This window comes from Plectrocnemia conspersa, unplaced genomic scaffold (genome assembly GCF_051122295.1).
Source record: "Plectrocnemia conspersa isolate PC_06_02 unplaced genomic scaffold, ASM5112229v1 ptg000009l, whole genome shotgun sequence".
Taxonomy (NCBI): domain Eukaryota; kingdom Metazoa; phylum Arthropoda; class Insecta; order Trichoptera; family Polycentropodidae; genus Plectrocnemia; species Plectrocnemia conspersa.
The window spans coordinates 4,851,986-4,870,695 of record NW_028277173.1 but is presented as its reverse complement, the minus strand read 5'-3'; the positions used below and the strand labels follow the sequence as shown (position 1 = coordinate 4,870,695).

The 18,710-nt window shown below is 28.5% G+C and overlaps 1 protein-coding gene across 1 annotated transcript; it reads right to left on the bottom strand.

The window, feature by feature from the left end:
* Positions 1-5,415: 5,415 nt before the first annotated feature.
* Positions 5,416-8,116, bottom strand: slbo (CCAAT enhancer binding protein alpha slow border cells). The gene has a single exon (XM_088192119.1). The coding sequence runs from the start codon at positions 7,969-7,971 to the stop codon at positions 7,048-7,050; it is 924 nt and encodes a 307-aa protein (XP_088048245.1). The 5' UTR covers positions 7,972-8,116; the 3' UTR covers positions 5,416-7,047.
* Positions 8,117-18,710: the final 10,594 nt, after the last annotated feature.

Below are 18,710 nucleotides of genomic sequence, written 5' to 3'. Positions count from 1 at the left end.
TAAATATTTATCTTTTCTCTCAGATTAAAATCTACTTATCTCTTTTATCTGTAAATAAATACAAATCGTTTGGCATAAATAAAAGTAATATGCGCTCAAAAGCAAATTAGCTTTCAAACAACTCTCGGAATTAATAACACAATACAATTCGCTAGTTAACGGAATTTTGGCTCTACTTCTTAATTAAAGTTCAAAGACACTTGGACGTTTGAAAAAGATTTATACTCAAATGTTTATAAGCGTTTGTGTTAGTTTATTTATACTACATATACACGTAAAAATCTAGGTGAGCCCACGTAGACAACTGGCCCAGCTAGCTAGGTGACAAGAAGGTTGTTTATATTTGAGATAGAATTCTATGCCAGAAAATGCAATTTGGTGCAACAGAGACGCAATGGGATTTAAATAAATAATTTAGATTTATCACTAAATGTATATTATAAAATATAATTCGCATAAACTAATTTATCATATAAAAACTATTTTGATTTAATATTCTATAATAAATAACTATTAATAAATATTTTTTATTATAATTAATAAAACACTGAAGCGATTGAGGTTGACTTAACGTCCATCGCTTAATAGATTTATTGTTTATTTAAATTGATTAGAATAATATACAACTTCGTCTCTTTGTATTGGAGAGCTTCCAAGTGCATCTCGAATGCATCTTATTAAATGCTGCGAAGCTTTGAAGACTTGCATGAGCATCAATTAATGTTAATATATTATATATTCATCGTGTCTAATAATGAAACATGAATTCAGGTAATAGTTTATAATAGATAATAAGCGAGAGAGCTAAAATTTATTGTTTAATATAATCTCAATTGATAATTTTGAATGAATAATTGCTACTCGTTTTGAATATGAGTCACATTTAACGTCTCTAAAATAAATTGCAAAATATTTTCATATTATAACCGATTTATTATTATTGTATGTTTTTTATACATTTAATCTATCCTTGAAACTAGATACATTTATATATTTTATTGTAAAAAACTAATCGATATATTTGTTTGACTATAAAGTTTTCTAATTAACTTTTGTATTTGAGGCTTGAAAGTGTATCATTGCTTTTTTATTTATATTTGGACTACAGAACCTATATTCTTACAAAGTTTGCTTCATATTTTTTTAATAAACTCATAGATCGTGCTATTTACTGGTGGGAGTATGGAAGATCAAGCATTGCGTGTTGAGTTTCCCTTTTGAATTCCAATACATTTGTCTGACTATCTATGATTTTAAGGATTAATATTAAAAACCACTTTTCATTATTTGCTGAACAATAATAATAAATAAATATAATGACACTAAAGCTATTAAACAACATTAAATTTTCATTAATCTAACCTCAAAATTTTATTAAAATTTCGTGATATTCACATAGACAAACATAGGTATCTATCAATACATTATCATAGCATAATAACTGATAATCTGATAAATTATTATTATTATTAACATTTAATGACGTCAAAAATTCAGACATTCTAATTCCGGACTACGAGTCAAAAAATAGTTTTAAATTTGCTACAAATTATTTGAGGTATTTTAAAAACTAGTTAATCAAATGGAATAGTTGTAATTTTGATTCTCCTGCGTGACCTTGAGAAAGTTCATTATCTGCATTCAGAGTGTATGGTGACCTATTTATGCAACCAGAGATGTCCCTCGGATCTGGCTGTGATCCAGACGAAGCATCTTTGCTCTCGAATGTGCGGAACTTAAAAGCTCGCAATCTAACAAACTATAATACCAATAATAATAATAATAAAATCATATTCAATAGATTTTTTAATCTGTATTATCTTATGTGATCGATCGGCTATTGCTTACTTTGATTGCTTTATATCTATTTTTATCTTTTTACTTACACACGTACACGTGTAAGTAAAAAATCACCTCTATTTTTGATATAAATTATGAAATTTATAAATATCAAAATATCTTAAAACTAGGTTTATGTTTTCATATATTTTAATAAAAATCTCAAAAAAAATAGTTTTTCTATAATGTTTTAAAATGATCAATAAAATTAATTTAAATACCTCAACTTAAATCACTCAACCTTACAAGTTTTGACAAGCTTAGTATGATGATTTTTAAATGAAACTAGTTGAAAAAAACAGTAGTAGTATAAATATAACTCATTACAAATGAGTTTATAAAATATTTTTATTTTTTACGAATATACAGATATTTGTCTACGTAGGTTTTTGCCTGTTTTTTACTATTATGTAAATCTACTTCAGGAGTTTATTTAGTATTTTTTATGTTACATGAAACTGTGAAAGAATTAGGTAAGGCGTGAATCTGTTTACATTTAATCTTATTTACTCAAAAGAATATGATAAGGATCTTAGAAAAAATATTAAATTGTTATTATCTATCATGGTCAGATAATATTACAAAATCAGGTATAGTTTTAAAATTCTTTTTAATTAGGAATGTATATCAAAAATCAAAATGCATTTTAATCGTTATCCCTATTTTTTTATAAATCATAAAATTTGTAAATGTCAAAATATTATTAAAAATGTCAGAAAAATTGTTTAATGTATAAAAATCAATGGTAAAATGTTATTTTAAAACTATATTAATTGTATAAAAATCTCATTCAAATTAATTTGATAATCCTCACTTAACCTTACATTTTTTCTAAGCTTAGTATTGATTTAGATTAAACAATATTTTTAAGCAAAATATTTTTGAAAAATATTTGCAGTATAAATGTAATTCATTACAAATGAGTACATAAAATATTTGTATTTTTTACGAATATACATCACATACTAATATGTACAAAGCTAATATGTTCTTACCATAACTGTGTTTTGATATATGTCTACATAGGTTATTGCCTGTTTTTTTTATTATTATATAAAACTACTTCAGGAGTAACTATATATTTTATGTTTCATGAAACTGCGAAAGAACTAGGTAAGGCATGATCTGTTTACATTAAATCTTGTCAAACCGAGAAATATGACAATGATCTCAGAAAAAAATATTATCATGGAAAATAAGTATAGTTTTAAATTTAATTAAAATTTAACTGACAATACTTAAGAATGTATATTAAAAAGCAAAATATATTTTAATCATCATCCCTATTATTGTCATAAATGTCAAAATATCTCGATACTTCATATATATATATATTATTAAAAATGTCAGAAAAAATGTTTAATCTATAAAAATCAAAGATTTTAAAAGTAGATTAATTGTACAAATATCTTATTAAAATTAATTTGATAAGCCCCGCTTAATCTTACTACTTTTGATGAAATCATTATGGTTTAAATTTTCCATTATTTTAAAATACTATATAATATATAGTTTTAAAAAATACTTGTAGTATAAATATCATATAATTCATTAGAAATAAGCTGCTAAAATATTTGTATATTTTTCGTATGTACATCGCATACTAAATATAAATATGTTTTTCTATTTGTCTACGTAAATTTTTGCCTGTTTTTACATTATATTTTGTTACACCACAGAGCAGCAAGGCGAAAAGTATGACGCGCGCGACCCAAAGGAATGGCTAAGTGAGGGGGCGAGCGTCATGGTCAGAGGGTGGCAGGGTGAAAGAGACGCGCTCACCGTAGAAGACGGACGTTATTTCGGCACTACGGCTTAAGCGATAGAACTACGACGAAACTAGACGAAAATTAACGTCTAAAAATTTTATAAGACTACTTTATTTATTTTTTATGATACTGTGAAAGAATTAGGTGAGGCGTGAATTTATTTACATTAAATCTTATTTAACCGAAACAATGTTAAATTGTTTTTATTTATCATCGAATAGATATTATTACAAATTTTTTACAGTTTTACTGTCGATTATTGAAAATGTGTATTATAAAAATCTCTAATTTTTTATTTTTGTTATAAATTATAAAAATATGAAAATACAAAAAATAATGTTTTCATAAATACCAATGAAAATTATTTTAAAAGTAGATATATTGTATGAACCTTATTTTTAAATAATATATACTACATATTATTTAAAAATGAGGTTCATACAATATTGATACTAGGTATATATTATATAGTATCAATTCTTACGCTGTCTTTTAATACAATACCGATCTTTATTGATGAATTTTCTTCACATGTAAATTAAATAGTGTATAAATTGAAACAAACATATTTTATAATCAAAATATCATAATATTTATTTGTAGCTTATTTACAACGTTCTCTCAAATAATAATAGTAAAGTAAATAACAAAGTTACGCTTACATTTAAATTCGCGTTACATTACATACATTTATATGTACAATATACATGCGTACCTACTTACAAATTAACGGAGAAAAATTGCACATACAGTATGTATAAAAAAACGTTAAATTAATAATTTCACATATTCCATCCTCATTTAAAACTAGATTCTCTTTTACGTACGAAAAAAATATATATGTACATATACCATTTCGCGTACATTTACAAACATTACAAAAATATCTCATAATAAATTAATAAAAATATCACCTGTTTGTATATTTTTTTGTACATACGTAACATAAAATATGTACAGTAATTATATTATTATTATTATTGATAATAAAATATAATAATATATACCTACGATATATTTATGTTTTTAATTCAATTAACATAAAGAGGTAATGGTTAGAGCGCCTTTTTTGTAAGACTTGCAACGTTTGTGTCTATTATATAAATTACGGTCAAAAACGTAGAAAGAGAAAAACGTAGAGGCAAATAACGTAACAATGGTCACGATGGAAGTGTGTCAGAGAGACGAAATTATCGTAAATTATATAATGGAGTTGCCGGAGAGAAAGTCGTCCGTGAACGATGATGCTCCGCATAAAAGCGGTGAACAAATAATTAAAATATATATATACAGCGGTTCTCAAATATTTTTTATCAATTGCGTTCATTAGTGTTTATTGTGTGCTTTTGAATTAATCAATGATTCAGTTAAATAAATGCAACTCTAACCTTGCGTTATTATCATTACAAAAAATGCTTTTTTTTTAATAAAAAATACAGCATCACTTTGACTCTATATTACAATAATAATGCAACGACGTTAAACTTTAAAAAATATATATATAAACAATAACATTTTTTCAATAATTAAAAATTAATCAGGTATTTTTTTTTACATGATACATGATCATTAAAAAAATATTTCTATATTAATACACAATTGCACCACTTTTTTGTATGAACAATCATTATAACGATAATAAGAAAATAAATTACATCGATCGATTAAAGTTAAACTTAAAACGTACTAATGAATCACAACGCATAAAGAACGGAATAATTTCGATGATTTTTTTATTATTATTATTACATAAAATATGAACACAAATTATACATAAAAGTAACACATCGATCATCGATCGTCAACATTTTTAATTTTTGACATTTGGGTTTATATATTTTAATGCGCACTAGTGAAAGTTTGGCGTTTAATTTCGGTCTTAATTGGCTTTTTATCTTATAAATTTTGGCAATCGAGGATTCAGCCGAGTGTAAAATGATATGCCGATTGTTGAACGAGCGTAAAATGTATGCAAAAGCATGAAAGTCGAATTGAAAGTTAAACAGTGTTTTTTTATTGACGAAATAAAGGATTTAATAAAAGTATTGCTATGTTTTATGCATACTATATGTTAAGGATCTCTCTTCTGCTTCGGACAAAGAGCAAGGAAAACGAGATATTCAGAAAAGTGAAAGTTTTTAGTATCGTATCGGTCGAGTCATCGTGACCCATATATGAAGTCTCGGCGAACGCGACTAGACGAACGCGAATACAGTGTGCCCAAAAATATATATTCAATAAAATCTTTGGTATTACCATAAAATAATATAGTCAATAAGTAAACATTTATATACTATTTAGCGTTAAAATATATGTAATATTATACAACATTATTATAATGCAATAGTCGAATTAATTAACATAGATATAAACAGTTTGAGAAAGTGTGGCGTAGTCGCTAAAATTTTAAACGCGGAAACGAAAAGAAAATGGCACGTCGAAGAATACGACGGACGGTCAAGCGCGAAACTCGCAAATATATTTTTATATTTATAATATAAATATGTAAAATATATTTTATATCAAAATAAATATTATATAATTCGTAACATAGTAACTAATAATATATTGTTTATGAGATTAGTTCGAAGGTGTGTACCGTTTATTGTGATTTTGCGACCAATTGCCAATGTTTTATTGATAAAATGTTTATCTCGCATTTAGTGCGAATGTGTTGACAGGAAGCGCAATTTTGATAACGTTGATTATCTTCGAGATAGTGAATGTTAAATTTGTTTATATGTAGATAGATATTTGAATAAAAATAACAAATGAGATTATTTATAGATTATTGTTGCATTTTAAATAAATATAGATATATTAAAAAAACATGTATGTGTACACGTATCGGTTAAGAATGTGTGTATTATGTGTTGAAGGAAAAGTGAAATTTTAACATGGGCTCGGCGAGCCGAAATTTGATTCAGCTTTGTTAACGAAAACGAAAGTAGAAAGTTCAGCGATGTACGCACGTTACGCACAGTAATGACTCGATCTGCGCTTCTCAAACTTCGCTCAATATAAAATTGTTGATAACCTCTGATCGATCGAACTTTGTAATGCGTTACAATATTTTTTCAACGTCGGCGAAAAACCAAACACAATTTCACTTTTTTTTTTTAAATATATAAATTTGCAACAACAACGTTTTTATCTATTATATTATATTATATTATAATAACTTTCACTCGATACAAAAAAGGACGATTCGACGAGTCTGTACAGTTAATTAAAATTATTTGGTTTATCGATTAAATTATCACCGAACTAATCATATACGCGCAGGTCTTGGAGATCTATGTAAGTCAGCCGATTTTAGGATCACTTTTTTGTTATAAATTGTATATATGTATATATAGCACCCGCGTTTTAACAGTACGTTTTGGCAGTGATTCCTTGCGGTAACGTTTGCACTATGAACTACTTAGGAAGTGTGTCGCTACATGGGATGGTCTGGACCTCCGCTCAGGTTGAGCATGCTGCGGCACAGTTCCGTGATCTCCGGCAAGTTCATGTTCATCAGATGGACGTACATTTGCTTGTGAAGGGTCAGCTCGCCCGAGACGGCCTCTAATCTCTTCATGAGGTTGTCTTTCTCCCTCATCAGGCACTTGACTTTCTCCTCGACTTCCCTAGATCGCACCTTCGCCTTTTCGCGACTCTTTCGCACGGCGATGTTGTTCCTCTCTCGCCTCCGCCTGTACTCGTCCGTGCCTTTGTCCAAGGCTTTTCCGGAATGGCGCCTGCTGGACGTAGCGTGGCCGTGGTTGTGGGAGGGGTTGTTGTGAATGTTCTTATGCTTTAAAGCGGCTAAGTGGGGTTGCGCTCCGGGGGGTAAGAAACTCCCTCCGGCTCCGTTCGTGGCGTAAGTTCCGCCAGCGGGAAACGGCGCCGTCGTCGAGAAGCCGGTGGCGGGGAGAGGTAGAGGTCCTCCTTGTTGACACTGTCGTCTGTAATCGTGAGGCTCCGGAGGCTCCTGTTTGACCGGTGGAGCTTCCGAAGGCGGTTCCGAGTAAGCGCCTTGGTGCACTCCCTGCGGCATGTAAGTGAGGGTGGTCCTAGGAAAGCCGTTCACCGGCACGTTTCCTCTCGCGTTGGGCAGGATCTCTTGAAGCAGCGCTAATCCTTCCTGGTCGCGGAACTGATCTTCGATCAGATGCTGAAGGTCCAAGCTGATCTCCTGTCCCGTGAGCTCCTCCAGATCCGGATGCTGGTATTGCGGTAGGTGTCTGGGTCTGTGCGCCAAAGGCGCGTTGTGGTTCACCGCGTTAGCCTGGTTGTTGTTGGTAGGCTGTCCAGATTTCTTCATATCGCCGGGACCTCCCTGGCCTCCGCCGCTGTCGTACATCTGAGGCGACTCCATGTTCTTCGAAGGGATCGGAAGAACTTTTGTCACTGAACGTTATTAAACAAGGGTACCGTCCGGTCGGCAGCCCGGAGCGGTAATGACAGAACAATCTCAGTATCGGCTGACAGGCTGACGGGCAGACACACCGGAGCGCGTCCGTACTGGCGTCGACGCCGCGCGCTACTGACAGAGGCGCCGTGCTGTACAGTACACGCACGCGGAAGGGAACAGCTCGAGCTGCAGATCGCATTTTTCGACTCGGATGCACTCTTCGCGCGCAGTGGTGGGGAAGGGTGGGCGAATTTTAATAAACTGTGCGTGTAATAAATATACGCATGTTCAAGTTATCAAACTTTTTCTAAGAATAGTTATCACGTTTCAAAAGAACGTAATTAAACTCAATTTTAAAATAAATGTTGTATATATCTCGGCTAAGTTCGTTAGACATATTTTTTAAGACATTAAAAAAATCTTAAATTCGTTAAAAAAACAATTTATTTATGTGAGATATAACGAAATTTATGGACACGTTATATCATATAGAAATGAAACTTGTTCTAAGAATATCTCAACTTTATCTTGTATTAAAACGGTGGCTATTCAAAATATTTAGGAAAATCTTTTTTATAAAGAAAATGTGAAAAACAATTAAAGTCACATCGTAATTTTAAAATACGCATATAATAAGTGAAGCTGTTTGCAGCGCCAATTTGACTTGGGATTCGAAAGCCTGAACAGGACCGTACGCGTATCATCATATACATTTTTTAAGATATAATGTTTTAAATAAGAGTTTTGACATTATTATAATTATTTTAAAATTAAAATAAACAAATGAAACATTGAATTCCGAACTTGACAATATTAAAAAAAAATAGTTTGAAAACATACTTATATTATAGTATAAATATAATTCATTAGATATGAGTTTATATAATATTTGTATATTTTACGAATTTCCATCGCATACTAAGTAATATGTTCCACCATAAATATTTTTGCCTGTTTTTTACTATTTTATAAAACTACTTCAGGACTATATACATACATATATTATTTGATGTTTCAGGAAACTGTGAAAAAAATAGGTGAGGTGTGAATTTTTTTAGCAAAATATAATTATATATTATTGTAGATGTATTCACACGCGCTCGTTTCCGATGCACCATCGTATTACGTTTGAGAACAATAATTAGGTTTATTCAATTTAAATAAACTAATAAAATACAATTTAAAATGTATTTATTTCCACTATATTATTATATATTAAGATTCGCAAGTTCTATTAGTATTGCCAGAAAGAACTGCAAATAAACCTGTTAAAGTTCTATAAATGTCATATTTTAATAAATATACAATATACCGTCCATAGACTGACAAAGGTCATTTATTGCAAAAAGTCATTACTGAGATATATAAATTTAAAAAAATACTTTGAAAAAGATTTTGATTGTGATTTTTCAAAAGCAAGCTACTGGAATGTAGTAAATAAAGACTATTATCTGATATTTTTTTGTATGTGTCAATTTTATAAAAACTTTTGCCAGTATAGATATGATGTATACACTACATGTAAATATTTAACATACAATAATTATTGATCTTTAAAATGGATTAGTTTATTATGATAATGACGTTTGTTTTCGATATTTATAAAAGTTTTTGTTATTAAATGTATTCTAATATCTAAATATTTTTGCAGAATTTACATTACTTAATTGTATTAAATAGTTTTCAATTGCATATGGTCAAACATATGATCATGAATCTAGAAAGATACATACATATGTCCATGAAGTATTTTACTACCATATTGAAAATTTGGTTTTTATTTATATTTTATAATACCATATATTTTTACAAAATGTCCGCTATTTAAAACATTAATAATTTTATAACTGCAAACAAGTGAAAAACGTAAAAAAAAATTCATTTAAAAAAAATTGGCACAAAAATGTTTTTTTTATATACTTTTTGTCTTTTATGTAGAAATTTAAGGATACGATAAATCATATAGACATTAAACTTGTTCTTAAAATTGCTCTTGTAATTATATCGGCTAACTTTGTTAGTCAACTTTATCTTATATTAAAATGGCACATATTAAAAAAATAATAAAATCGAAATTCTGTAAAAAAAAAATAGAGAAAAAAATTCCAGTATTTTCAAAAACCGCAAAACGGGGTACTTTTGTACTCCTTATTTTTTTTCTATAGATTTGAAATACCAATAATATTTAAATAATATTTTATTTAATGCCATAATAAAGCTTATAAATATATTGTACTGCTTTTTAAGAAGCGGAAAATATCATTTTGGTGTTATTCAATTGTAGTGCAGAAAAAGTGAAAGAAACACGCAATATAATGACCCAATCATATTCAAGCGTGAGGTCAACAAGAAGTTCATGGAGATAAAAATTATGGCTATTTTAAATGCCTTCAATTTCTCGAACCTTACAAAATCATAAGTAGATGTTAGAATACTATAGCCAAAAACAAGTAAACCTATCTGGGCTCCAGCCGTCCTTCTGTTCGTACAGAGAGAATTTTTTTTCTACCTTTCATCCGCTAAGGGTTAAACATGTCATCCCAGTGTCATATTCAGATGCGAATGTTTCGCAATCCAATCCAATTTTTTTATTATTTAAGTTAAAAGAAGTTCATATATTGAACGTCGGATCATGTGTTCGCGATCTTCCTCTGTTTGGAGGTCTTGGTCGCATCCTATCTCATTTCCAACTAATCATATAGGTTATTAACTTGATCCTAATTTCGGTTTTTATATATTTTAAATGATAGTAAAATATTTAATGTAAAACTTAAAAATATGCAATTATAAATTTTAAGGAAAAGATCTGACATGTCTTGTTTTTATTGTATTATTTGTGACATATAAAGTTTTAACAAATCAAACGGTGTTTTTTAAAAACCCGTTTTGAAGGACAAAGCAATTTTTAATATATACGAAAAGTCAGTATATAGTAGAGAACTGTAGATTGAAAGAATAAAAAGTACTTTTAAAAAAGTAGATATTGCCAGTTATTTTTAAGGAAGTCTTTAATTTTTTATATTCCTCTTTTGAAAAACTCTAACTTTCAAATAAATTCAGACATGTTTAATTGATCTAATAAAATATAATACTATATTAATTCTGAGGGTTTTTTTTTTTTGCTACAATTGATAAAAAATGTTCGGCCCTTAATAAATAAATCTATTATCTCATAAACCTAATTTTATATTTCTGTTATAATATTCAATTGCTGATATATCTAAAGTTAAATAATATATTTATAGTTAAAAGATAAAAAATCTAAAAAAACTGGCTTCTTCTCTAAAATTTAAAATTTAAAAATACCAAAATTTAAATTAATATTCATAGTCATATTCATATCCACATTCAATGTTTAGGTGTAATTTTTTTTATTACACAATCGACAAATTGGAGACATGAAAAAATTTTAGTTAGCAACTATGCTTGTTTATACCTGTCTTACTTTTAAACTTAAAGCACCCCAAACCAATAAAAGTTCAATTTGTTTTTAATATTACTAACCGCAAACTTTCTTTTCTTATGTGATAAGAAATGCGCTTATCTACTAATGTTTCTCCGAAATTGATGGACGAAGTCATTATCTGATCTGCGACCGCAAAAAATAACCAACGCGATTTTATAAAAACAAACAAACCAAAAATAATAAAATTGGATGATCAGAAAAGTGTAAGAAATACAATAAAAATATATCCTTTCCTGGTGTTATTTTTGATAGCGAATTAGTTTTTTATCCAGCCACGGGACGCCACTGTCTAATTTGGGCTATAGTGAGAAGGGATTTACGCGCATTACGCATACTATAGCGCACACTCGCTTATGTGAGCGTGACTTATTTACATAGTCAAGCCGACCAGCTGATTTACTACGTGACACATATGACAATGCAGTACTATCGCAGTAATAATGCACCATATTTAAAGCAGTACACTGAATAAAACGCATCTTGCACGTGGTGAAAAATTTAAATATTTTATATAAGAATGTTATATTTTAATGCTCATTTTTTATCGCTTCCTCCTGTACAGTTTTAAGAGCCTTCGCAGCTCTTGACTTCTAAAAAGTAAACAGATCTACTTTGTACACAAATTCAATGCGTGCTTCATTGATGGAACAATGTTCAAAAATTATTTCTGCTAATCCTTCAGGCTCTTCTGGTACATCGACTTCAATAAGCCAAGCGTTTCAATGAAATAAAATATTGCAAAAAATAATACATGCGTCTCAATTGATATAAAGTAGTACAAATATTCATATATTAATTTTTTTTTCGCTTTCATTACTTTTATTTTAAGCTCTTTAATTATTTCTTAAAATATAAAATCTAATAATTATTTAACTCACTTCATAGTAGTACATTTTCGACTTGATGAATTTTTTATCAGACTATACACTTACAAAATATTTCAAGCAATAAAATCATCCCTCGATTTGCGCGGTCAAGAAAAACTATTTTTTATTCTAATATTTATTATAAAACATTAACGACATTTTATATACAGAATTACTAGTTTTTATTTTTTTAATAATCGTTATTTTGTAATAATCGCATGGTAAATGAAACTGACTAAAAAATCGAAATATTTTTAAGCCTAATTAAAAAAAGTTGTATGGACATTCAATCAAAACTACGGCAGTTATTGTTAATAACAAAAATCTTTATACGCCAAATACATATACACATATATGTATATGTCTGTACTACTGTAAATACGTACATACATAATACATATATTTATGTACGAATTACAAAAAAAGAATATATTTTAGTAATAAATTTTACCAACTCCGACTCTGATTTTAACAATTTTAATAACATTATTTTTTACCAGTACGTATATAATTGATAGCAATAAAAATAAAGTCAAAGATTTTCAAAATACAAAAAAATAAGAATTTATAAAAATAATTAAGCAAAAAAAGGATCTAGCAAATTCATCTTTATTGACTTATTGTGATATGCTTAAAAAAATAATTTAATATAAAAATATGCACAATATACCCTAAATAAATAAAACGATATTTTAAAATAAATAAAAATAACAAATATAATAAAAATACTCGCAAGGAAAAAAGCTTGTTTCATTGGTTTTAACCCTTTGGATGCCGGGCATTTTTGGAAAAATGTTCCAGAACTGCCGGGACTTTTTATTAAATAATTAAAAAGTCAAAATGTGTATTTTAGTTTGTAAACATGCTGTCGCGGCGTGCGACGCTGTCTGCAGTGAACTTGACCTAATTAATGATGAATATGCGATTGTGTGTTATTTTAGTTCTTATTTGCGCTGTAATAAGAGTCATTATCGCATGACGTATTAAAAAATACGAGATCTGAGCGGCCGAACTCCGACCAGGAATCAATAACAATGGTATATAATATGTTATTTATTTTTAAAATGTAAATAAAACTTTTCGTAAATTAATAAAATATGATATTTTTAAATAATGGTTTAAGTAAAAATACCCTACAGACTGTTGAATATATATATATATATATATATATATATATATATATATATATATATATATATATATATATATATATATATATATATATATATATATATATATATATATATATATATATATATATATATATATATATATATATATATATATATATATATATATATATATATATATATATATATATATATATATATATATATATATATATATATATATATATATATATATATATATATATATATATATATATATATATATATATATATATATATATATATATATATATGTATATATATATATATATATATATATATATATATATATATATATATATATATATATATATATATATATATATATATATATATATATATATATATATATATATATATGTATGTATATATATATATATATATATATATATATATATATATATATATATATATGTGTGTGTGTATATGTATAAAAATAATGATTATAATATATTTATAACATATATTTGAAAAAATGTTATAAACCCCTGAAGCAATTACCCTACAGACGGTTGAAAATGTATTGGATACTACGATTTCGGAGCCGTCGGATCCGGCAGTTCTCGCTAGTGTAGCGAAAGCCGATATATCGGATTTCGGTAGCCAAAGGGTTAAATCTTTAATGATTCTAATTTTAAATTTAATCTTTTACTATCCGTGATTTAAACTAAATTAGATCTTAAAAAATAATAGCTTTCAGTTTTAATATGAGAATCGATTATCTTAAGCGCGGAAAATAAATATAATAATGCGCGACTCCGACTCCGACTCTACAGCTCTGATTTTTTCTTTAATATTTTGTTTTGCGAAGCTACGATTATTTATTTTTTACTAGTCACCATTTTGAAACATGATACAAGATCAAACTGGCAAACGAACTTAACCGAGATATTTACAATATTTATTTATATATAGATATTAACAAGTTAGCGTATTCTCAAAAGTCAGCAAAATAAAAATACTTTTTTAAAAATTAATAGATTTTTTTTATTGAATTTCAGATATGATCATAAATGCTTTTGACCTATTTATTTTTACGGTAAAACTGTTTTTAATTGAGTTACAATTTTTATATATGAAAAAAACAGCATGTTTCTTTTTACTGAATAAAATAAATAACGCGAGCGTGTCACGACGTTTTATTGTATGAAAATTAGAACCGGCGAGCGTCACTCGTGTTAGCTAAAATTAGCATAACTCGATACACGCAAGCGGAACCCAGGTTAACACAAATCTCGATGGTCTTGTTCAGTGGCGTTAATACCAAAATTATTGAAATATCTTATCTACAATAATAAATCAAATAAGTATCGAAATTTAATCCTCACTCCATTGTATATACACACGTAATATAATAATTTTCCAGATTTGTGAATATTATCAAATTAAATTTGGATATCTAATAATAATAGATATTCTAAAATGTACGAAACACTGATTATTGTCTGATAGTACTCTAAACATTTGATGACTATTATCTGATAAATATTTATATATATGTATATACCCAAATTTCACTAATAATATAGTAATAAATAAAATTAATTTAGTTAAATGATAATTTATGAGTTATAGTCATGAGCAATGCGCAAGATTATGAGCGCGTAGTCCAAAAAAATTGACGCAAAACGCAAGATTGATGATGTGTTGCTGATTAACTATTATTTATTTGTTATTTTAATAATTTATTTTTTGCTATTTTATTGGAATGTCGCGAATGAAGTTACGATCGCGACCTCTTTTAATCCAGTTAGAGCCAGAACGTCTGCACTAGCTAACTCGCCTATGGATGTCGCCGAGCTCCATTTAATGTGTGTTTTATGATTTATTGGGATAAGCAATTAGGCCAAAATAATCTTATTCAAATAAATATAATTTTCAACAAATATATCAATTAATTATTTTTTTATTATGCTCATATCAACTGCGCATTTTCTTAAGGCCAATAAGTAACCTTTTGAGACCGTCGATAGTGAAAACTCTTTCCTAAAAAATGAGCAGTTGCAATTCAACGCATGTGTCGAATACATAAAATTTGCATAAGTGTCGATATTTGAAGAAAATCATTAAAATAAATATGTTTATTATAAATAGAGTCGCATATTATATGTATTTTAATTGTGACTATAAATTATTATGCAATATAAAAAAATATATGGGACACCTTTTTGTGCACTGGCAACAATTAAACGCACACTCGAATCTGAAATGCAATTTCTTTCGACGCCGCGCGCGACGTCTATGCCTTTCTCTCTCGCACGCGTTTACTTTCAGACGCGCGCGAGCGGGACAGTCGCGCGCCCGCGCGTCTAATCTGTATTCAATGGCGGATATTGTTCTTCAAAATAGAAAGTGAGATTTTCGTCTGCGTCCACTAGGGACAAACGTTAATTTATCGCGTTGAAAATTCGTATTACTTGCGTTTGTACACACATGTGTTTTTTTCAGTCGCGAAAATGCGTATTTATGTCAATTTAGAAAGCGCTGCTTGTGTATATATATATGTACATATATACAAACCTATATAGTCGATAAGATTTGTTCGAAATGTAAAAAAAATCATCGAAGTTATATAACCTCAAAAGGCTAATTTGAAAATGTCGCATACATTATTTGTCACGCGTAGGTGTTGAGTTTTTTTTTAATCATACGTCTTCGCACAACTTTTCTTCTACAGATTTTGGTAGTACGTATTGTGAAACGTTTTTAAATTTTGGAATGTTTGTAGGTTTAGGTGTTTAAAGTATCCGGTAGAAAGCAAAGTGCATCATTGCGTGCGTTTCGAAATATTTGGCAATAAGTCCCAAAATCAAAAAATATCCAGCGGGTGTTACCAATACCAAAAATCGTTTCACATCTTTGACCGACCGACGCTTCGCCCGAAAAACTGGAACGGTTTTTAAAAACTTTCACGACCTATTTTCCTTTTAACGCTCGCCATATAATTACAAACACAAAAGATCATTGTAGAGCTTGCTCTCCGTTCAAATAACGTATTGTACTTGAAATATTGTTAAAACCGCCATGTTTTTCATACATACTAGTGTTATTTCCGTAATTAATTTTAATAAAAGCGTTTTACGAACGACCATATTATTATATAATAAATATAACGAAATAGCCATAATTTTATTTTACCCCATAAAAAAATGTTTTGCATATATGCAAAGTGGATATTTTATTCGTTTTGTAACCATGTTTGTACTTATATAACAGCTCGGTTTTGTTGGTTTTTAGGCCAAAATTACCAAAATAAAATCGTTGAAAAGCAAGATGGTCAAACATTTAAATATTTATATTTAAGATTTTGAAACTATGTTTGCAGTATATATTAATTTTATTTAAATGTTTGATCAAATTATATGTTAAATATACATATGTATATATAATAACTATTGTTATTGAAAATATGAATCTCATCAAATCCTATGAAAATTAGATTATTTTTATTGGATTTCAAAAGGTGAATGTTCGTAAAATACAATTACTGCATTACTGCAACAATCATAATTTATGTTTTACGATTAATTAAAAGCGAGGCTTCATAAAACTCTCCATGTCTAAATGAAATAATGTTGATAAAACATATTGAATGCTATCTTAAAACTATGTTGCAACTCATAAGTTAAAAATTGAGTTGAGATATGCAAAATTTCAATATGTTTTCAAAAAACGGACAGTATGAGCCTAGGATTTCTTGTGAAAATCGGTACACTTACTCACAGGCTTCGGTAACATTTTCAAACCACGAACTACAATTTAAATTTAATTTTATTCCTTAAATATTATGCTTTATATTGTTAATAATGCGCATAAAAGTCATATTAAACTTTTTAAAAGAGAAAGTTTTTTACTTATTGTAATCCTGACCCTTTGGTGTATGAGCCTTTTGTGACTATTTTATAAAAACCGCTGTATTACATAAAAAATATATATATATGTTTTATAGGGTAGTAAAAACATTTCTATATAAGTAAAAATTATGCTTATTTAAATAATACTTATATAGTTAACAGATAGTAATATTTAAGCAAAAGGTTGTACGTGTAGTGAAAATGCATTTGTTCAAAAATATTTTCCCATCTCGTTAACCCAGTGGTCGTCAACCTGTCCGTACTGCACACTAGTGGGTATGATGGGTATTTTTGTCCGGTGTTACAAATTTTGTTTTTTCTCCCATACTATAAACAACTTGCATGTTTGTCTATATACATATGGGAAAATACAAAAATAAATTAAAGTAACTATTTTTTAAAACGTTCCTCCTTATGAAAAATATTTCACAATTCCACTAAATTGAATTACTGCAACGTTGGTGGGCGGTAAGGAATGTTTTCGTTATAAATAAACAAAAGTGGGCAGTAGGTAAAAAAAGGTTGACGATCCCTGACTTAACCTACTGCTTTACGGGATTTTTAGAATTGCTATCATAATATCGATGTATAACATAATAATAAAAAAATGTTATTTTCCCCTAAAGCAAATACCCTAAGATTTATTTTCAGTAATGAAATCGGATGTGGTAATTTTCGCTAAAATCGCAAGAACCAATTTATTGGCAGCTAAAAGGTTAGGGTGAAATATGGCTAGCCAGTGACCATTCAAGATTCATAGTATGTCATGAAATAACATGCATTTTTCTGAACAAATCCAAGGGGAGGGGGGGGGCAAATACGACTACCTGATCTTCCCCCTTCTAAATTCTGTCCCTGCAGAGGACGTGAACATACAATTAAACAGCAATAAATCGGCTCTTAAAAAAGAAAATAAAATTTTCTAAGCATCTGCTAGTGACAATCGATTGAAATTATAATTATTATATATAATAATCACTAATTCGGAACTTCCAAATACGATAAAAGTTGAAAAACACTAGGATCCATGTGAGACTTGAACCCAGATCTTTCAGGTATTAATCACCGACTAGCTAGGCATTACAACTAACAGTACGATATAGCAATGGGTAATCATATTATTATTTGTATAGCCTTGCTCGATTTTATAACTGTGAGATTAAAAAATACTTTGATAAACTAATATGTGATGATCAGCAAAATTATAATTATAATTATTTCCAATTAAATTTTAAGAATATTAAGGTTCATGTGAATTTTGAAACCACGTTGTTAATAATCGACTTAAACCACTAATCTATCGTAATGCCGAAAAATATTTAAATAAGATTTTTTTATAAATTGCTAT